The sequence below is a fragment of the Myotis lucifugus genome, unplaced genomic scaffold, assembly GCF_000147115.1.
Source record: "Myotis lucifugus unplaced genomic scaffold, Myoluc2.0 scaffold_93, whole genome shotgun sequence".
Lineage (NCBI taxonomy): Eukaryota > Metazoa > Chordata > Mammalia > Chiroptera > Vespertilionidae > Myotis > Myotis lucifugus.
In genome coordinates this window covers 2251447-2273183 of record NW_005871141.1, presented here as the reverse complement: position 1 = coordinate 2273183, position 21737 = coordinate 2251447, and the positions used below count along the sequence as shown (strand labels likewise).

The following is a 21737-nucleotide window of genomic DNA, read 5'->3' as shown; positions in this document are numbered from 1 at the left end:
AGCTGCTCTGCAGTGCGCTCCCCATGTGCTAATTGGCTCGCTCCCCGTCCTTGGCTCTGAGCTTGGGAACCGCACTGACTTTTCACCCACCTCACCTGACGAGCAGCTTTCTGAGCTCCCACTGGTATGCCAGGCACTGATCCTCACTTAAAAATTACCCACAGGACTTCAGTTAGAGGTTTTTATTGCTTTCTTTTCCTCTGACCATGATATCATACTATTTCTTACCCCACCTGAAAAAGGCAAAACTTCAGAGAGAAAAAACGTGCTGGGGAGAGAAGAGAATCCTTTAGAGAGAAGAGCAGAGGCTGCCCTGGACTGAGGCTGGCCACCTAAAGGCAGAGGACCTCGGAATTGTAAGTATCAGAGTTCTGCTTGTGTGAACTAATGCTTTAAAAAATCTTCACTCTTCACATTAGCAAACTGTTTGCCCCTTGGAGGACTTTGAAAATGACTGAACGTTCCCTCGCATCCACTGAAATGGAAAGTCTATGGTTTTCTACTGTGCCTGCGCGTCTGGCTATGAGCATGGGCCACACAGTCCCCTTTGAATACTATGGGCTTGCATCCAGACCACACTTGCCTTTTTAATATGGGAGGAAGCTCAGCAACCTGTGAGCAGAGCAGAGCGGGGGAAGCCCCCGTCAATGCCATAATTCTCCATATTTCTGACTCTGTTAAATGCCTGCCACTGGAACCAGTCAGTAAAGGAGCGAACCGTCCCTGTCCTCCCGCGAGCTGCCTCACAGCTGGGAGGAGGGTGTGTCCCTGAGCTTTTACCTGGGAGCAATGATGATCTTGTCAAGCATTTTAGTGAGACCAGCCCAAGTTTTAGGGTGGGGATCTAGACTGGTTATACGTACCTTCGGTCCTTCTCCCAGCAAAGGCAGAAACACCTCAAAGCCTGCATGTAGGAACACCTACTGAGAAGTTATTTCCATCAGACACCAGCCAAGTGGGGGAAAGCAAACGAAGAGAGAAGAACCACCACACTCCCCGGCCTGGATGTAAGAGAGCCAGGCAGGATGGGCTGGCACGTCAGGACCGCTGCGGCGCTGGTCACCCTTCTGGTGAGTGGCTTCTGCCAAAAACCCCTGGTGATGGTCCGCGTTGCAAACCAGGGTGAACTTTTCAGAAAGTGCTATTCGGTGTTATTTCTAACCTAGACCCGTCAAAAGTTTATGTTAATGACCAGGTGATTTTATGGACTAGATTTTTAAATAGTGCTTCTCTCTTTAATTGAAGACTGGAGATCACAGTAAGGCATCAGTGTCCACTCATCACATGTCATCTCTGACATGGAAGTCATTGCTAAGTCATTCTGAGAAAACATGGAATTTGGGGAAGTCACCTGGCTATTCCATAGCACTTTGTTGTTCAAATTCTCTCTCACAGCTGGGCTGTCAAAGTCATAGCACAGGTGTGTCCTGATTTTTAACGTAAACATTTTTTTTCATTCTTTTGGTATCTTTGCTGGTAGATTCACTATAAATTTTAAAACATAGAAATGGAATCCATATACATTAAAATCATAGCTGTCTGTGACTGGCCTCACTATCTAATTAACCTCATCGGCTTTATATGTACCTGGGATCCATATCTCTAATATCGAGACCCCACTCTGAATTTATTTCAAACAATCTTTTTACTTTAAAAAATGACATTATGGGAGATTTAGAAATGACAGAGTAGGGGAAGGAAGGGCTATAATTAAGAAATAAGTATAATTATCACAATACTCGTTCTTACTAATCACTAATGACTATGATATACAAGCTGTACATTGATGATCAGACAAATGTAATGAAATGTTTTATCACTGTGCTCTTTACACGTTATTAGTTTTCTCTTGTTAAAGACAACCCTAAGTACAGCGCCAATGTGTTGCCCCGATTTCACTGATGTGAACATTTTTGAATCGCAGACTCTCTAACAGTAAAAGGTTAATGTAACTCACAGAGGCAAGTGCTGCTTAAATCGCAGTCCAATTTGGCAGGATGCGTGTGGTGCTGCGGTTCACATTTGTTTCTACTTGCTTAATTTTAAAACTGGATTGTTGGGTTTCATAATAACAAGTTAGATCTCTGATTCAAAGTATGCTGCTTAGTTTTAGTTCAGTTTATTAAGATATGTCACAACCAGTGGATTTTGTTGTAAATGAGCATCAATAAGCTGCTCATTTAGTACAAGTTGCCCTTTTTTTTCTATGATTTTATGTCAAGTTGCCCTTTAAGCATGAGCTCTTCCATGGATGTTTTCATGGATCTCTAGGTCCAGGTGATGTCATAACCTGGGATGTGGCAGGGACTAATGAGTGTTATGAGGTACATCATTTGAACACAGGAGCATTTGTACATTGTGAAATGATATAATACTTTATTTTTCCTTTATATCAATTTGATCTATTAAGTCCTATGATAGTTACAGTTGGTTCAAGGTTTATTCATGGAATAACTTCCATTGAATCTGTAAGACACGTTATTTCATTATTTTATGATTATTTTTAATTAATTACATCCTATAAAATTTCTATAAACAGTCCCTTTCCAATTAGTCATTCTTCAGTATAATGTATCATTTTATCCAGACGTATCCTTATTGAACTTTCATTATTTGTAGAGGTTTCTGGACATTTGTATTTTATTTTTTGAGTCTTGATAGGTTTCTTTTGTGCAGATTATTTGTTTATTTGTTTGGTTTTTGCCATATTTTACTCTGGAATCAATCAAGTTTCTCATATGCCTTAAGAAAATTATTTTTCAAAGAACTTACTGAATTAAATGTTTCACTTTTACATTATTATAACATTTTTATAAAACGTGTCACTTTCTAAGGTTTGTAAAAATTGCAATTCCTTTTTGCTACTGGTTTTACCAGGTAATTTAGATAAATGTCCTTTGGAGTTATGCAGTCTATGTTTGCTTTGAAATACTCTTCTTCTGAAGATTAACCACCACCATAGCCAACTCTTCCCCTTAGCTTTCTGCTAGCCTCACCGTGAATCTTTAAGTTCCCCAAAAAAATAGGAAGGAAGGAAGGCAGGAAGGAAGGGAGGGAGGGAGGGAGGGAGGGAGGGAGGGAGGGAGGGAGGGAGGGGGGAAATTATGTAAAGTCTTTACACCTTCCTCTGCTCGAAATTGATAAGTGAAAGCCTGCCATAGGGAGCCTAGTTGGATGATTCTGAAAGCCCTTAAGACATTTGGACTGGTGGTATCTTTAATGCAAGTCCATGTGAGAGCAGCCATCTGTTTGCAAGCATGCGTGCAGTCTGCTCAATACACCGGAAGGGATAGACCTTGTTGAAGTTAGGGGGTTAGCTCTGGAGAATGAAAATGAAGAACCAACCTGCTCTTACAGTAACCAACATTGCCACAGGGTGATTCCATTATTTAGACAAGTCTCTGGGACAGACAATAGCTTACACCTGTTATAACACAGCGAGCCAAATAAATGTTATTGATTCTGTATTTATTCTTCTTTCCTTTTTGTTTCCGTGATATCAGTGTGTGGAGGGGTATTCTAGGCCAGAGAACAATGTTACCTATGCACCAATATAAGAAGTCTCTCAGAAGGTTGTGACAATGGTATGAGGTATGGCATTGTCACTGTGGGAAAGCAAACTAGAACCAGTAGAATTTTTATAGTTCTAATGATTTCTAAATGATTACTTTTAACTTTGCCAGGTTCAATCAGTACACTTTCAAGGTGTCTTCTTCTATAAAGGCCAACTTCTGCAGCAACGAACGCAAATAAACCATTCTTTAGTGCCAAGAATGACCCCGTTTCTTTGGTACATCACACTAGCCTAGCTTCTTCGCTTTCCATGGTTAATATTTCCTCTAAAAAAAACCAAAAACCTGCAACCACCTGATAAACTAAATCCACTCTTTCAACTTAACTGAAAGTATTTAGTATTTAAGCAGGCATTTATCTGAGTATTTCTCAGCACTCACATGAAAATACACAAAAAAATAATAGAGGGGTGGGCAAAAGTAGGTTTGCAGTTGTGAGTACGTGAAACAGCTTATTCTTGAATTATTATTTATTCATTATTGTATTATTTATTTGTATCACAGCTGTAAGCCTACTTCTGCCCACCCCTGCATATGCTTTATTACATAGTTCATCATCTTGTTTGAACTGGATATCTTAAGTCCCCATAACTATGATTACTAATGCGTAGCACAAGGGAAGAGCTAGCAAACTACTACAGACTAAACAGAAGACAAGCGAAACAGGGGATTCCCATGCTTTCTTGAGCACATATTACAATGATGTATATCAGGGGTGGGCAAACTTTTTGACTCGAGGGCCACAATGGGTTCTTAAATTGGACCGGAGGGCCGGAACAAAAGCATGGATGGAGTGTTTGTGTGAACTAATATAAATTCAAAGTAAACATCATTACATAAAAGGGTATGGTCTTTTTTTTAGTTTTATTCATTTCAAACGGGCCGGATCCCGGCCCGCGGGCCGTAGTTTGCCCACGGCTGATGTATATTATAGATATTAGTATTCCAGTAGAAATTTTTTTTTCTGCTCGCCTGTTTAGTAAAATCTACAAACTGAATTTAACAAGATCATTGCCATTTACCCGGCGCTCCCCACTGTAGGTTTCAGACACATTTAGGACCAGCATCTCCTTTCGCCTTAGGAAAAGGGGGCGGGCAAATGTCTCACCATTTAATTGGTTTTCGTTGCCACACAGTCAAACATGTCGCCATGCCTGGGTTAGGCAACAGAAGAACCCAAGGCCCGGGACAATGCTGCCTTGATGAAGCTGAAGGCTGGGCCCCTCAGGGCCAGGAGACACCTATTTCCCAAGGCTCCTGAGTCTAGAAAACAGCCCTGTTGTCCATCCCCAAAGCACGTGATTTCTGGTAACTCTTTCTTCACTGTGCATTCCCTAAGGACGCCGTGGCTGACCTCCCGTGTCCTGAGAGGCACTGCCTGAGTGCCACAGGAGGCACGCTGGGCCTGGCAGCTCCATCCTGAGGGAACTCCCTTCAGAACGCTGGGCAGCCACCCCTGCTGACTTGGCATGCAAATTCCTTTCCTGTGGTTTAGATGCCATTGGCTGCAGATCCTGCCCTCCCTGGTCTGTGAGAATAGAGCTTCTTGTTTCACACTTGTCCAATGTAAAGCCACATCCCACTAATGAATGGCTGCCTGCTGCTCCTAACACTACTTGACTGTAAGCCGGTTGAGGGCAGCTTCTGGCTGACTCACTTTTGTACCTTTCACAGTGCTCTGCGCCAATGCAAGATTGCAGGATGGGTGTCTAATCTCACCACGTAGAGGCATCAGAAGGGAATTTGGGGATAGTTTATATTTCCCTTCCCTCATGCACTCCAGAAATGTGTCAAGGTATTAAACATGGAAATCATCAAGTTGAGGTTCCCTAGCACTTTTTAAATGGTGTATTATTACATTTATTTTACATTTCCTCTAAGGCTTACTTAGGGCTTAAGCTCCTTAAAAGGTCTTAATAAAGCCTTGGATCCACATAATACACATTCATATATATTTGTCAAATAATGAACCAATGAACAAATGAAATAAATCAAGAGGACTTTTTTTAAAGAAGCAAATTATTATATTTTAGCTTTATTGATAAGAGTTAAATACATTAGACTTGATGCTTAACAAAAACTGTCAAGTAACTGGAAGACCACCTCACAATTATGAAATGGAAGAAGTTTTCCTTGAAAAAATTATAAATTACTACTTTCGAGGCGATTTTGTTACATACAAAGAAATGTAAAAGTCAATATTAAAAGAAAAGAACCAAAAATGAGTATAATTAGAGCAGTGGTTCTCAACCTTCCTAATGCCGAGACCCTTTAATACAGTTCCTCATGTTGTGGTGACCCCCAATTTCATTGTTACAAATTGAACATAATTAAAGCATAGTGATTAATCACAAAAACAATATGTAATTATATATGTGTTTTCCGATGGTCTTAGGCAACCCCGTGAAAGGGTCGTTCAACCCCCAAAGGGTCTCGACCCACAGGTTGAGAACCGCTGAATTAGAGAATCATTGAAATTAGCATCAATTTTGTATTCTGTGGTTGCTGGTGTTTTGTGTGTGTGTGTGTGGGGGGGGTTGTTTGTTTTGTTTATATGTGGATTGGCTTCTAAATTAGAGATGAAGGGAAGAGTCATTGAGGATTCACTTCAAGTGACTTCTTTATTGCTCTTAGAATTTTGGGATTAAAAAAAAAGGCTTTAGTCTCATATACAAATGAGGAAACTGAGGCACAGAATGGCTAAGTGACTTACCCCAAGGCCCATATCCAGGGGGTAAGAGAGCTGAGATGTGCTCAGTAAGCTTGACAACCCTGTATTCATCTCTAAGTGAATCTCCCTCACAGCCTCCTCAGAACGTATTCCCAAGTTATTTCAGAATCCAAACTACTCCCCGATCACCAGAAAAATAACCTTGCCCTTACTCGAGGGCCAGGGTCTGGATCCTCCAGTATGACGCCCTTCAATTCCCCTCTCCTAATCCATTGATTTTAATCTCCATCTCTTCACTCTTCCCACCCTCTGTCTTCAGAGCCCTTTCTTTCTGCCGATCCCCTCCTGGTCACCACAATACCTCCAGCCAGTACTTTCTCAACCTTTCCTGCTTCAGCTCAAAATCTCCTACTCTCCCCTTTCTCAACCTTCAAAAATCCGCATCTCCCTCTCCCCAAATAGCTCCATGGACACCGTCTAATTCTGCTATTGCCTCTATTTCCTTAGACCACCAAATTTCTCCAAAAAAAGGTGGCACCCTTATGTCCTCTTCTCTACCTTGTCAGTCAGGGAGAGCTTGCTCCATCCAACTGAAGACATTCTCCTAAAGGTCACAGAACTCTTGAAGGTCACAGAAAACCTCAGGATTTTCTCAGGATTCACTCTGCTCGCCTTTTTTTTATATCATCGGACACATGTTCACACTATATGTATCTTTCAGTTCTCCCTTCCTTTGACAACCATGGCATTGCACTACATTTTCCTCCTATTTCGCTGGCCACTTCTTTTCTACCTCTTGCTGTTTCTTGTTTGTTGTCATTGTTCCCAGTTACATAAATATAGGAATTCCCCTGGTTTCATCCTCAGCCACAGGCTGTTGCTTTGCTGTATTCTCTACTTGAGGGATCGCAAACTCTCCCCCGATTTAAACCATCTTACCTGAGCAGGTGTCTCTCAAATCTGTGTATCAGGCCCGAACTATTGTTCATGGTGCTGACACATATTTCAATCGCTGAACATTTTCACTGGGCATATCTCTAGCATCTAGGTTTGTTCTAACCTGCCAAATCCTGCTTCTGCCTCGTTCCTGATCTCCAGGTTTACAACTGACACCGCCTGAGATTCTTCCCTCTCTTCACGCCCACATCCCACCTTTTCTCAAACCCCTTGCATTTCAATCAAGCAGTATCTCTCCTTTGATCTCTCCCAGTCTCTTCCCACTGCCACTGCTGCTCCTCATCCCTGGACTGACTTGATGCAGAAACTCAACTGCTCCTGGCCTGTAATCGCTGCCTCTTCCCAGTGCCTCCCTCAATTGCTGTCGGTCATCTTTTAAATTCAGAATTTTATCCTCCATTTCCCATGATCAAGAAACTTCAATGTTTTCCTATTGCACACAGGGAATTGGTGTTAGAATTCGAAAGGTAACTGTTTATAATCCAGGCAACTCCTGTCATTTTATGAATGAGAAAACTGCAGCTCAGAGAATTTAGGAAGTGCATTGAAAGGTTTCTGACTGTACCAAATGCTCTTTTTACCTCATTATTTTGCCTTTCAAAGTCAAAGAGTGACTTTGTTTCAGAGATTATTTTAGCCTGAGCAAAAGGCAATCTGGTTATGTCCACACAACATATTTTTAAGCAGACCTGGCAGTTTTTTAATTACCAATCTAATTAAGAGCCTGACTGTATGGTGAAACCTGCTTGGTCTTCTGCCCAAGTTGCCTCTCATGGGAAAAATAATGACCCAGCTTCGTAAAGTCAGGTTAGTCATCGTCATCGGGCTAGTTCTCCAAAGCAAACAGTGACCCTGACACTTCATGCGGTGAGGAAGTGCCAGCCAGATAACAGGTGAATACCCAATCTGCAGCTATGAAGAAATGGCAGACAAATAAGGGAGCCTCGCACCCCCACCCAACACCCACAAACGAGAGGACCAAGTGCTCATGAGTTCACGGTAGCAAGAAGCACACAGCTGCATTAACATGGGTTCATTTCCGCACCCAAGTCGGATTCTACAATACCATTTCAGGTCCTTCTCCAACCATGTGGGCCATTTCCTTTTCTTACATACACACACACCCCAGTATTACTATTATTATTGTTATTATTATTATATATCATATGAGATTAGATTCTTAATCACAAGGATAATATGAGATTAAAATCAGGATTTTTATTTGAATTCTCAGAATTGTAATGTCAGTCATCTATAGTATATTTTATTTAGTAATTTATGTAAAATAGGCTATCTTGCACTTAATTGTAAAACCCACACCTCAAGCACAAATTTAGACTGAATTGTATTGGATTGTATTTAGCCATAAATTAATATGGAAACCTCAATTTCCTCATCTGTAAAGTAAAGATAATTATAGTATTGACCACATGTACTTGTGAAGATGAAATGCATGGGTTTCTCTAAACACATTGTCTAGTATTTAGTTATCATTTAGGGAATTGTAATGGTGATAATGATCATGACTAACATTAAATATATACCATGAGTATGTAACTCCTATAATAAAAATATTATCATTTTAAACTACTCATAGTCACCATAATATAAAGTTTCTTGAATTATCAATTATGGTGATTTTTAAAAATGTACATAAACCCTAAAATTTTATTTTTAGCTTAATGGTGAAATTAAAATTCACTATAAAAAGTAATTTACTCTATTTTGAAATTACTATTATGTGTCAGTATTTTTTAAAATACAAACCATAATTTTATTTTATTAGTAACACAGATAAAGCCTGTTTGAAGTAACAATTTTCATACTTTGCAAGTCTAACAAAAGTTCAAGGAGAAATTAAAAATGTCTTCTTTAGGCAGAAATACGAACTAAAGATTCACACTGCATTTACTAATTCTAAGTGCAATTTAAAACTTAATAAATGCAAACTAGCCTTCAAATTCACACCTAATTTTTAGATAGCTATTTACAATGTCTTAAGTATCTAATCTAATAAAAGACAAACATGCAAATTGACCATACCTTCACTGCACCTTAAGCCACGCCCACCAGCCAATCAGAGCGACAATATGCAAATTAACCCAACCAAGATGGCAGCTGGCAGCCACAGAGCTGGAGCGAGCAGGAGGCTTGGTTGCTCCAGTGATGGAGGAAGCCAAGCTTCCTGGCCGGCTCTGAGCTCCACTGAAGGCAACAAAGTTTCAATTGCAGAAGGTAAATAAATCCCAGAATAAAAAAAAAATGGAAAAAAGGAGAGGCTGGAAGCTTCTGTTGCCGGGGGGCTTGGCCAGCCTGAAAATGGCCATCAGCCCCTCACCCAGACTGGCCAGGCACCCCAGTGGGGACCCCCACCCTAAAGGGGGTGTGACCAGCCTGCAAACAGCCATCAGCCCCTCACCCAGGCTGGCTAGGCACCCCAGTAGGGACCCCCACTCATATCCGGGACACCCTTCAGGGCAAACCACCCAGCCCCCACTCATGCACCAGGCCTCTATCCTATATAATAAAAGGGTAATATGCAAATTGACCCTAACAGCAGAACGACTGGGAATGACTGGTCACTATGACACACACTGACCACCAGGGGGCAGACGCTCAATGCAGGAGCTGCCCTCTGGTGGTCAGTGCACTCCCACATGGGAGGAGCTCTGCTCAGCCACAAGCCAGCCTGATGGCTGCCAGCACAGCAGTGGTGGCGGGAGCTTCTCCCACCTCCTCAGCAGCGCTAAGGATGTCCGACTGCAGCTTAGGTCTGCTCCCCACTGGCAAGTGGACATCCCTTGAGGGCTCCCGGGCTGCCAGAGAGATGTCTGCCAGCTTAGGCCCGATCCCCCAGGGAGCAGGCCTAAGCCAGCGGGTGGACATCCCTCAAGGTGTCCCAGACTGTGAGAGGGCACAGGCCAGGCTGAGGGACCCCCCGCCACCCCCCCCCCAAGTGCACAAAGTTTTGTGCCCCGGGCCTCTAGTGTTGATATATTAAATGTATTACATAAGTATTTGTGTTTTTAGAAATGTCTTTGGTGTTTAGGGAAAAATAAGTTAAATGACCCTGTTTTAACTCTACAAATCATTCGTAAAGATCAAAGCCAGACTGAGCTGGACCTGCAGCCTCTGCTTGACTCCCTCACACTGATGCAGGAGGAAAGACGGATGGAAGCCGCCTGCCCAGCAATTTGCCCCACACTCCTGAAATTCCTCTCCTTCCATGGAAGGACGCACTCACATCATCTATTGTGTCCAGTGCGAACAGTAAAACATCAAACATGAGCTCATTTTTTACACAGAGAAAATTATTTGCTTTTATTTTGGAACTTTATAGTCTCATTTTTCCAAGCAAGTACAAAACTTACCATCTTAAGATTTTCAAGAATAATAGAAAAGAATCCATTTAGAATTGGAATGTGAGGAAGCAACTATTTTGGAAGCTCTCTGTATACTTCCTGCTTCGTATTCTGTCTTCACCCCAAAACATTTTTTTCCTATTTCCACCTGTGACCACTCAGATGCTAAAACTGTAGTCAAAACTTTCAGTATCATAACTTATTGTTGAACATCTCCAGCTCTTCAGGCACAAGAAGAGAACCCAAATTTCCAACCTTCATTCCCACTGGCTTATAGCTTCAAATGTCCTAGCTCATATGATTACAAGTATCTGCATAGGATAGAATTTAAAAAAAAAAAGATTAAAAATAAAAGTAACTAAAAAAAGAAGAGCAAAATTGAAAAGTAAAAATCAAAAGGAAAAGAATCCTTAAGATCATTATCAGACCTGAGAGATAAGCTGATCCACCTGCTATCCAGACAGGAAATAATTTTAATTTATTTATTAATTAAAATAATAATTTGAATTTATTTATTTATTTATTTATTTATTGTTTTATTGATTAAAGTATTACAAAGAGTATTACATATGTCTCAACAAATTTGAATTTTTAATGATTTGATAACATAAACTGTAAAGCATTTAGTTAAAAATTAACTATTGTGTTTATCTTATTTTTTTATAGGTGTTGGTGGAAGTTAACAGTGAATTTCGAATCCAGGTAACATATAGCAAATTTACTTTTTCAAATTAAAAACAAAGAAAATGACTTGGGAGTAACAACATATCCCTGTGCCTCATCCCACCACCCACACAAAAAAAATCATCCTTATAAATAAAGTTTATGTTATGCTAAAATTAACAGAGTAATCAAAATTATCAATCTTCCCAAAGAAGCACCCTTTCTGACATTACAATGAGCCCTCCCACAGATTCTTTAGTGGAACGTGAATTCTGAATAAAAGTTAATAAGGTACCATTACTTTCCCCTGCCCGTTCAAGGTCAGAGATTATAACGCTAAGAATGGCACCATCAAGTGGCACTCCATCAGGAGGCACAAGCGCGAGTGGATCAAGTTCGCTGCAGCCTGCCGTGAAGGTGAAGACAACTCAAAGAGGAACCCAATCGCCAAAGTAAGTCTCAACCCCCAAAATAGCAACTCGACAATCAAAATGGATGACGTTAAAGTTTCAAAAGAACCTGCCCTTTACATAGTTTAAGAACATATCTGACTGAGAAGTCATGATATACAACAGAATAACAGTCATTCAGATCATGAAAGTTGAAGCCATTAAAGAGATAAATTAGGAAATGTAGGCACTCATGTAAACGGTTAAATACGGACTCGCCTTACTGGTGAAATTAACACGCACAATCATGTGTTACCCCAGACTCTGGATTTTAAAAATACAGTTCGTTACCACTCATCATATTTACAGGAACAATTCCAACATGTGCTCTTCTACCTCACAATCTGTTCGAATTAAATTCCTACTTTTGGCTTGTTTATGAACATTCACAATGTACTTTTTTTCAAAAAATCTTTCTCCTTTCACTTTCCCTTACATGTCTTTACACACACACACACACACACACACACACACACACACAGAGGCACATTCAGAAACACAAACCCACACACAGATTCACTCATGTACAAATATATATCCCTACACAGACAAACATAACACTTTCACTTAGATACACACCGAGACACTCCCCATACAATATTTTATTTCAATGAACAGAGTCCTGGTTTCTGCAACCATTTCTTTGGGGTGGTCTCTTTACTTTTCTGCTAATACTACCTCCCCAATTTCAGAATTAAGAGCTTTTACATGTAGTCAGGTATCTTTTGTTACCTACCTAGGTCCACCTCAATCTTCACATTTGAAATGGAAGATCAAGGTTATATAATGACAACATTGGCCAGCTCCTCAAGAGGGCAAGGAGTTCCCTACTCTAGACCAATACCAGCACAGAGCCTGAAAATAATACCATCAAACTATAAATGTTGAATGAATGAATGCATTCATGAATGATGATTGCATAGACTTAGATATATTAGGGTGATATTTTACTTTTTATTATTTGGTAAAAATACAATTGAATTTCTTCTATTACATTATCAGTTACCACTGAAAAATACTAGCACTGTAACTATTCCACTATCTAGGAAAATAATTCTCTACTTCCAGAATTTCCCCCCAAATAACTGGGATATTAGGACATTCAATAACTCTCAAAAAAGACAGCTATTATATATGAAACATAGCAGATTTTTTTTTTTTTGCATCCTGTAATAATTTCACTTGTGCTCTTTCTGCAGATTCATTCAGATTGTGCTGCAAACCAGCAAGTTACCTACCGCATCTCTGGAGTAGGAATTGATCAACCACCGTTTGGAATCTTCGTTATTAACCAAAAAACTGGTGAAATTAACATAACATCCATAGTTGACCGAGAAGTCACCCCGTTTTTCATCGTAAGTGGGTGCCGTGTCAATATATATGTTCAGCCTAAATTATTTGGAGAATATCTTGAGCTCAGATCATACTTGATTTGATTCAAGAGTCTCAGTATTAGGCACTTTTTGGTTGTCTCTTAATTCATGAGCAACTATGACCCCCTGGCAAGCGAGAGCATTTGCCAGAAGGGAAAGTACTCCACGTTTACTTCTTTGTCTTTAATTAGTTGAGAATGTTGGTCTCCTCTAGCTCTGGTGCCTAGGGGTGATCCTGTAGGTTCCACGGGAGCCTTTCCTGAGTGAGCATACTTGAGTATAAATGCAAATTGCTCAAGCTCCCCGGAGCACACAATGTGCCTTGGGAAGACCTCAGTTCCTCCTTACCCGAATCTTACTCTATTTTCTATTAGCTGTGACAAAGCGTAAGTGCTTACTCTTCGAACCCTTAATTTTAAGCAGCTAACCTCATGACCAACTTCATTATAAAAATCTGAGGTTCTTCACCACAAACTCCTACAATTAATTCTCTCTGAACATCTCTGCTCAGAAATGTTCCAAAAGCAAGATGCATTTTCTGTTTTCTCCAAAATATCTCTAGAGTTCCCACTGTCCCATAATTACCTAGTTCAAGAACCTTCTTGTACCAACTTTGTTTTTTCATGTCTCTTCTGCTGTCCTGTGAGTTGCTCCCATCATGGTCAACACTTGTTAATACTTAAAATTAAAAATAAAGAAATGGGTGCTGGCTGGGTAGCTTAGTTGGCTAGGCATCATGCCGATATATACCAAGGATTTCAGGTTCCATCCTAGTCAGGTCTCTCTTTCTCTTCCTTCCTTCCTCTATCTCTCTAAAATCAATAAAGAAAACTGGTTTAAAAAATAAAGAAGGACAACCTGTCTAGATCTTGTAACCTCTTCTATTAAAACACTATCAATCTATATCCAAAAATACCTTCAAGTAGTCATCTATATTTGCCGCTTTCACTGTAACTGCTTGACTGTATTCCTAAGACTGTTTTAATTCCTTAGTCTTCTATTCCAAATATATATTCCTGCCTTATTTCCCACAATGTTTTCCCAAAAACTCTCTAAATTAGCATGCCAGCCTATTAGCTTTGGTTAAAGCATAATGGGTTTTTAAATGAAATATACCAAAATAGGTAAAATCGCATACATTAATTTATGTATACGTCTGGTAGTAATAACAATAGCACAAACACCCATACAGCCCCACCGAGCTTATGAATGCTGTATTTCTTGGTAGCCCCCACGTGACTCTCCTTTACCACAGTCTCAACCCCTGCCTCCCCCGCATAGCCCCTATTCCTAATTTCAAACAAGGCATTTTCATCCCTTTGCTTCTTCTCGTAATGAATCCTTTTGCTGGGAACACCCTGCCAATCTCCAGCTTGAAAACCTCTTTTAAGATGGATCTCAGTCATTACATCCCCTATGATGTCATACTATTGTTGCTCATCCTTTTGTAACTGATCATGTTACCTTTTCTTAAGTGGTATTTTGAGTACATGTGTGCCTCCCTTGTTGATTATAAGTACTGCTTGTGCTCACACTCCAGTAGGAAATAAAGTCTTATTTTTCTTTTACTTATACAGCGCCTAGTAGAGCGTCCAAACAAAGTAAAAACTCAATATTTGTCGCATCATATAATTATTCCTCTTTTTTTTCTTCTAGATCTACTGCCGGGCTCTGAACTTACAGGGCCAAGATTTAGAGAGGCCCCTGGAGCTCCGAGTCAGAGTTTTGGATATAAATGACAACCCGCCAGTATTTTCTATGTCTAGTTTCCTAGGACAAATAGAAGAAAACTCTAATGCAAGTAAGTAGTCAACTTTCTGAAGTAAACAAGAATATACGGGCTTCCAGACCATTCTTAACAGCCAGTCCGCTAGAAGCTAAATTATGTCAATGTACCACATCACCAATGTAAGAGGTAATTCTAGAAAAGCAAGCAGAAGACAGGCATGAGGAAGTCTCCCTAAAGGTTTTCCCTTCCACTGTGAAAGCAGCTTCGGTTGCTCACACGCAACAAGCAGCTCCAAAACCATGAGAGGAATTTTCTCTTGTGACTCTCATACCAGCTCTGTAGTAGACTCCTAAGGGAACATTCCAGAAGGACTTAGCACAGTGGGGCAGGGGCCCTGGGAAGAGAATGGAGCCTCCCAGCCCACTGCTCTGAAGGGCAATCCCATCCACTGTCATTCATACTGCTTCTTCCCCTTCCTTCACTAGAAAGTGCTGTATAGTTGAGAAACAGTTAGAATGGCCTTAATATCATCTTGTTTCACCACAAAAGCCGTAAAAAGAAATCATTATACTAGAATAAGAAATGGAAAGGCAGAATAAAACATTTCATTGTTTTCTAACTACCAGTAATATCTAGGTTCTTGGTCAAATGTGATTTTTTTCTCAATGTAAAGGTAAAGAAAGAAGCTGAGATATGATTATGTCGAAGAAGTAGAAAACAAAAATGGTAGTGTGCACATTATATGAACCAACTAACCTAACCTCTTCTTAGAAAAGTAATTATAAACAATAAGAAAAATACATACAAACTGTCCATTTGCCATCCTTTCTCCTTGATTTCTAGATACGCTGGTGATGAGACTCAATGCTACTGATGCAGACGAACCCAATAATTTGAACTCAAAAATCGCCTTTAAGATCATTAGCCAGGAACCTTCTGATTCACCCATGTTTATTATCAACAGATACACTGGAGAAATTCGGACAATGAATAATTTTCTAGACAGAGAGGTAATTTCTTTTTCTTCGAATGGGTTGTTAATTCATAGGAACTGAATCTAAAAGCAAGAGTACTTAAGTAAGAAAAAAAAGGAAACTAGATTTAAAAACTTCAGTTACATAACCTTTTCACATAATGGCAGTGACATAAAAAATATCTTTAAAATGAAAATACGGGGATTCCTCACATACATTTTATATTCTTGTCTTTCATTTAATCTTACTTAGGATTTACCTTAAATTGAGAAAACTACATTCTAAGAGTACATAAAAATATGCATAGAAGTAGAGGCAAAAGCTCCATTTTATGAAAAAAGTGAGTTCCCTAGTGAAATAAATGTAAAAGACACTGGCTCTTCTAGCCCCCGTCTTGGTGAGTCACAGTGCATGCAAACGTGGTTGAGGCTCCAAGAGTGTTCACAGGCTCAGAAACTCGTTTCTCTCTCTTTAACCCGGTGCATCCTAAGCTCATTTGACAACAGAAATCTTTTTCTTCCTATGCTGCAGCTGCTGACAACCCATTGATTACTTTGGGAAATGAATCGCAGGAACAGAATGATAGATAGAAATTACATAACTTCCAGATCAATCTTTTCATTTATGAATAAGAAAACAATTAGTGAGTGTTACCAAATTAGAATCAGCATTACATGGTTTCCATCATGCCATGTGGTCCCATAACTGAATGTAAAAATATCAACTTTTCATTATTTTAAAATAGAACATAGCTAACCTGCATGTACTATAAGTATATGCATGAGAAAGTGTTATTTTCTAATTAATACTCAATTAAATTTTATTTTAATAATTATAGTTATTTAATAATGACAAACTCCTATTGACGACCTGGAATTTAGGATAAATCAGGATATTTCTACACTCTTTGATTATCTAAATGCCATCGGTTTCTAGGTTAGCTACCTCTCTTTTTATACTTGTTTGAAAGTTACCATCAGAAGAAATTGACTACTTAGCTCTTTCTTAAACTTTCTTAAAGAACCCAATGAAACTCCTTTCATGTATATAGCATTTTAGCAGTGGAGAGCTCTCAACAGTAAAGGAGAAAACTCTAGATATTCTTAACAAGGCGTCCATGGAGAGACCTCAAGATGTCTCTATGAAGCCTCCAAGATCGAATCACAGTTTTAAATGAGAATGCAAATATGCTTGTGTCTGGAAAAGGAGTCATAGCTTTTACCGGCTTCTGGAAATGTAAGCACCATTGAGTAGAATCAAGGAGCTAGATCACAGCGGTTCTCAACCTGTGGGTTGCGACCACTTTGGCAGTCGAACGACCCTTTCACAGGGGTCGCCTAAGACCATCCAGCATACCAGATATTTACATGACAATTCATAACAGTAGCAACATTACAGTTATGAAGTAGCAACGAAAATAATTTTATGGTTGGGTCACAACATGAGGAACTGTATTTAAAGGACCAGAAGGTTGAGAACAACTGAGCTAGAACATCCATAATTCCACTGCCACAACCTGCCGCCCCCAGAAATGCAAACCATCTGGGCCTCTTTATTCTTGCACACTCAGGGGCTGGTTATGAAAGGTATGGAATTGTCATGCCAAAATTCTTGGTAAACTTTCAACTCTTCCCTCCTGGGCGTTTCGACCCAATTTGCCCTTTATAAACGTTTTCAAATTCTGAGCAAAAATACAAGGAATGAGGCTTTTAAAGAATGTTGCTTCTTTTCCATGAGGCTGAAGAAGCATTTTGGGACTCGACGTGGTGTCTTTCATATTGATTCATGTGAGATATATGCATTTTCAATGATTGGTGGTACCCTTATCACCACCATAGATTTGTGTAAACCATGAGCCAGCATTTTAAAAGAACTCTGCATGAGTCAGAATAAGGACAATGTCAACTGTGATGTTGTCTGTCATGTGTATTTGTAGCAATACAGCCAATATTCTCTTGCTGTAAGAGGCTCAGACCGAGACGGCGGGGCAGATGGCATGTCAGCGGACTGCGAATGCAGCATTAAAATCCTCGATGTCAATGACAACATCCCATACCTGGAAGGGTCTTCGGTAAGTACTTGTCTTCGAAAGGAATGACTTTCAGTTCATCACATGCCAAAATGTGTTTGGACAATCCTCTTTACAGACGTCCATGTTTTCCTTAGTCACATACAACCCCAAGGCAGACATGCCCTTTGTCTGTGCTTATGTATGTAATGCACAGGGGCCACATATTTGAACAACGAAAAGAGAGACATTAAACATAGATCCCCTTCCTAAGTCATGAGTAACTATAGACACTCAGGGTAAGTCTAGTGTCATTCTCTCCCTCACAGTGTGTGCTAAGGCTTCTTGCTTCTCGTTTCAGTATCAAATAGAGATCGAAGAAAACTCTCTGAACTCAAATTTGCTTCAACTCAGAGTCATTGACTTGGACGAGGAGTTCTCCGCTAACTGGATGGCTGTCATTTTCTTCATCTCTGGAAATGAGGGGAACTGGTTTGACATAGCAATGAATGAAAGAACCAATGTGGGGACTTTAAGGATTATTAAGGTATGGTATAATTATCCTCCATATTTTGTTCTCTTGGTCTTTCTCCAAATGTTAATCTTAAATTTAAATGTTAAGATTACGTAAACTCGAGTGGGTGAAAAGATAAAAAATTACTGTTTTAAAATGGTATATAATATAGAACTTTTACATGGCGAGGTTTTCTGCTTATATAATTTCATGAAAACAGGCATTGAATTTTAACTCGAAACTCTATCAATACAATACTCGCCCGCAGATCATATGAATTGAAAGAATTTTTAAGCAAGAAATTAACTTTATGCTTACAACAAAATATGATTATGCCTTAGGGCTTTGTTTTAGATGTTTAAAAATATTTTTAAATCAGATTTAACATGGCCTTTACAAAAAAAATGTGTCCGCGGCAATTATTACGCACTAAGAATATTCACTATATAAATCGAATGTTCTTTATTCCTCCATTGTGTTTTTATGAAATTAACAGTAAATTACTGTAATTGTAGAATCACGTTCCCACCTCCTTGTGGCTGCTGACCGAGATTTATTATGGACATAAATACACTAAAGATTTGGTCCAAGTCCCTCGAGTTTCCCTGTGTCCCCCTGACATTAACGAGCCACCAAATCAACTGCAGTAAAATTTCCTCTGAGATGTGAAGCAGGGAGATGCCTGGCTCCCAGGGAGCGGGTAGTAAAATTTTCACCCTGTGCTAAAGCCCCAGCAAGTCTATTTTTGTGCAATAGCCTCCTGGTCAGGTGGCTCAGTTGGTTAGAGTGTCTTCCCAGTATGCCAAGGTTGCGGGTTTGATCCCGGGTCAGGGCACATAGGAGAATCTACCAATGAATGCATAAATAAGTGGAACAACAAATCGATGTTTCTCTCTCTCTCCCTTCCTCTCTCTCTCTCTCTCTCTCTCTCTCTCTAAAATCAATTTAAAATATTGCAATAGTGGTGCATAAACTATATGTGATATGTGCAATATGGATTCTTCATAGGAAAATGTAATTCCTTTTCCACTATTTCCTTCCTTCAGAATATTCCTCAGAAATAGACTCCTACAGTCTGTCCTTCTGGGAGTGTGTGATCATTTGTTTCATAGTCATCGTAAAGTGTCACCATGTCTATAGCTTCCGCCATGTGCAGAGGCTTTAGCCTATTCCTCACAGCATCCCTGCAATCAGTTATATGCCCATATTGCAGAGACAGTATGTAACCTGCTCAACCTCACTTAACGGTGTGTGGTACGGCTGGCATACAAACCTACATCTCTAGCTACTAAGTCCATATTCTTTCACTATACTCCCTAGGATTCCATGCTGGGAAAAAATCCTAAACTATTTCACACTAAACTACTCTATTATTTCAGAAAATTAATCTATCTGTCCTCCATACCTCTATCTATAAAATGGGAATCATTCTTATTTTTCTCCCAGATATAACATCATATGTTAAATCTTTTTATGATTATATACTATATGTAATAAGTCTGTGTATTTGTGTGTAATGTATAAGTATACATGATTTTATAGCCAATCTTGAAATTGCAAGTACAGCCAACATTAGAGCAAAGACTAAAAATTTACCTAAGTGAAGAGTACAATGTGTGACTCCATGGTCACCTAAAGACTCTTATGTGAAAATTTAGAACAATATATTTGGCATAATGCACTGTTTGTGGATTTTAGGAGTAATGGATATTAACATCATCTTTTTTAGTGAAAATGACTACTTAATTATTTCCAAAAGGTGAAATAATTTATTCTAGAATATGTTGAAAAAAATAAGAATTTCTCTTTATTATTTACATGCTACATTCTAGTACCTGACTTAATAAAAGAAGTCAGCTTTGTAGAAGTAAAATTCTTCTAAATAGTTCTCTATGGATAAAACCAGTCAAATGATGGAACCTACAATGTATCAGGCCCATACTTTGTATAAACAGAACTAATTTCTGAAAAACACAAAATGATACAGGCTAACATAAACTGTCTTTGCACTACAAAATGCAAGGATTTGACCATCTATATTATTTTTAAATTTTTAATTTGGTGGACAATGAGGACTCGTGTCATACATTTTCAATTTTTTTCAACAAAGGATACAAGATTGGATTTTTTCTCACCATATATATTGTATGTGTTTGTATTAGATTAAAGATAAATTGGTGATTATAATAGAATCAGGGACATAGAAAGGGAATGGACTGACTATTCCTGGGGGGGGCGGAGGGGTGTGGGGGGTGCGGGAAGAGATTGGACAATAATTGTGCACCTATGGATGAGGACAGTGGGTGGGGGTGAGGGCGGAGGGTGGGGTGGGAACTGGGTGGAGGGGAGTTATGGTGGGAAAAAGAGGAACCAATGTAATAATCTGAACAATAAAGATTTAATTTAAAAAAAGATAAAGAATACATTGTATGTATTTATATTTAATTAATATCATCTTTCTAGGCATAAACATTTATTTGCCTATTATCAAAGGATTTCTTTTTCTTCTAGAATTCTTTTCTTTTTGTAGTAAAACTATTCATTCTGTATTTACTAGCCCTTGGATTATGAAGCCATGAAGAATCTGCAACTCAGTATCGGTGTTAGAAATAAAGCTGAATTTCATCAATCAATTATGTCTCAATATAAGCTCACAGCGACAGCAATCTCCGTGACTGTGCTAAATGTAATTGAAGGCTCAGTGTTCCGTCCAGGTTCAAAGACATTCGTAGTAACTAGTAACATGGGACAGAATTATAGAGTGGGAGATTTTATAGCTACTGACCTGGACGCTGGAGGACCTTCAACAAAAGTTAGGTAAGACTGACATTTTCCAACGAATTTCCATCACATATTGAATGAAGTACATATGCTCTTTTTTGACATTTTAAGTATGAATTTAAATATTTTTTCATTATTTTGAAACCATCATTTAATCATAAAAAGTACTAGCTACTGAATTAACACTTAATTTAGAGTGCTTAACTTACAAAAAAATAAAAAATTGTGCAACATGTAAGATGTAAAAGTATAAAGATGCAAAATGTGAAAATATTGTATCTTTAAACTTTGACACTCCTATGTTTATATATTTTATGGACCAATTAGCTGATTACCACATCCCAAGATAATTTACTCCGGAATTTTATGGACTAATTTTCCCATTGCAAATTTGCCCAGATTGAATCCAGTTAGATTTAGTTATTTTCTTCACTATAATAAGCACTTAGTATTGGCCAATATTAACTTTGGCATGAAAAGTGACTTAAAGAAAAATCATGCTGTATAATTTTTTAAAACTCTGTATATCCAAATATTTCTACTTGATCATAAAAAAAAATCTGTGTATATGTGCACATATGTTTTAAACATGTGCTGTGACCAAGACTAACAATGGGGGAAAGATCTCACAAATTAGATTTTAAAGTGCTTTCTCCGCATTCTTCTCACACTAGGTGAGTGTTT

The 21737-nt window shown here is 39.0% G+C and overlaps 1 protein-coding gene across 1 annotated transcript in view; it reads left to right on the top strand.

The window, feature by feature from the left end:
- The first annotated feature begins 871 nt into the window (after positions 1-871).
- Positions 872-21737, top strand: part of DSG1 (desmoglein 1) — a 32807-nt gene continuing 11941 nt past the window's right edge. The window contains 9 exon segments of the mRNA XM_014458336.2: positions 872-1070; positions 11229-11264; positions 11546-11677; positions 12874-13029; positions 14704-14848; positions 15620-15786; positions 17687-17821; positions 18120-18305; positions 20830-21089. Coding sequence (XP_014313822.1) covers positions 1026-1070; positions 11229-11264; positions 11546-11677; positions 12874-13029; positions 14704-14848; positions 15620-15786; positions 17687-17821; positions 18120-18305; positions 20830-21089 — 1262 coding nt within the window. The 5' untranslated portion in view covers positions 872-1025.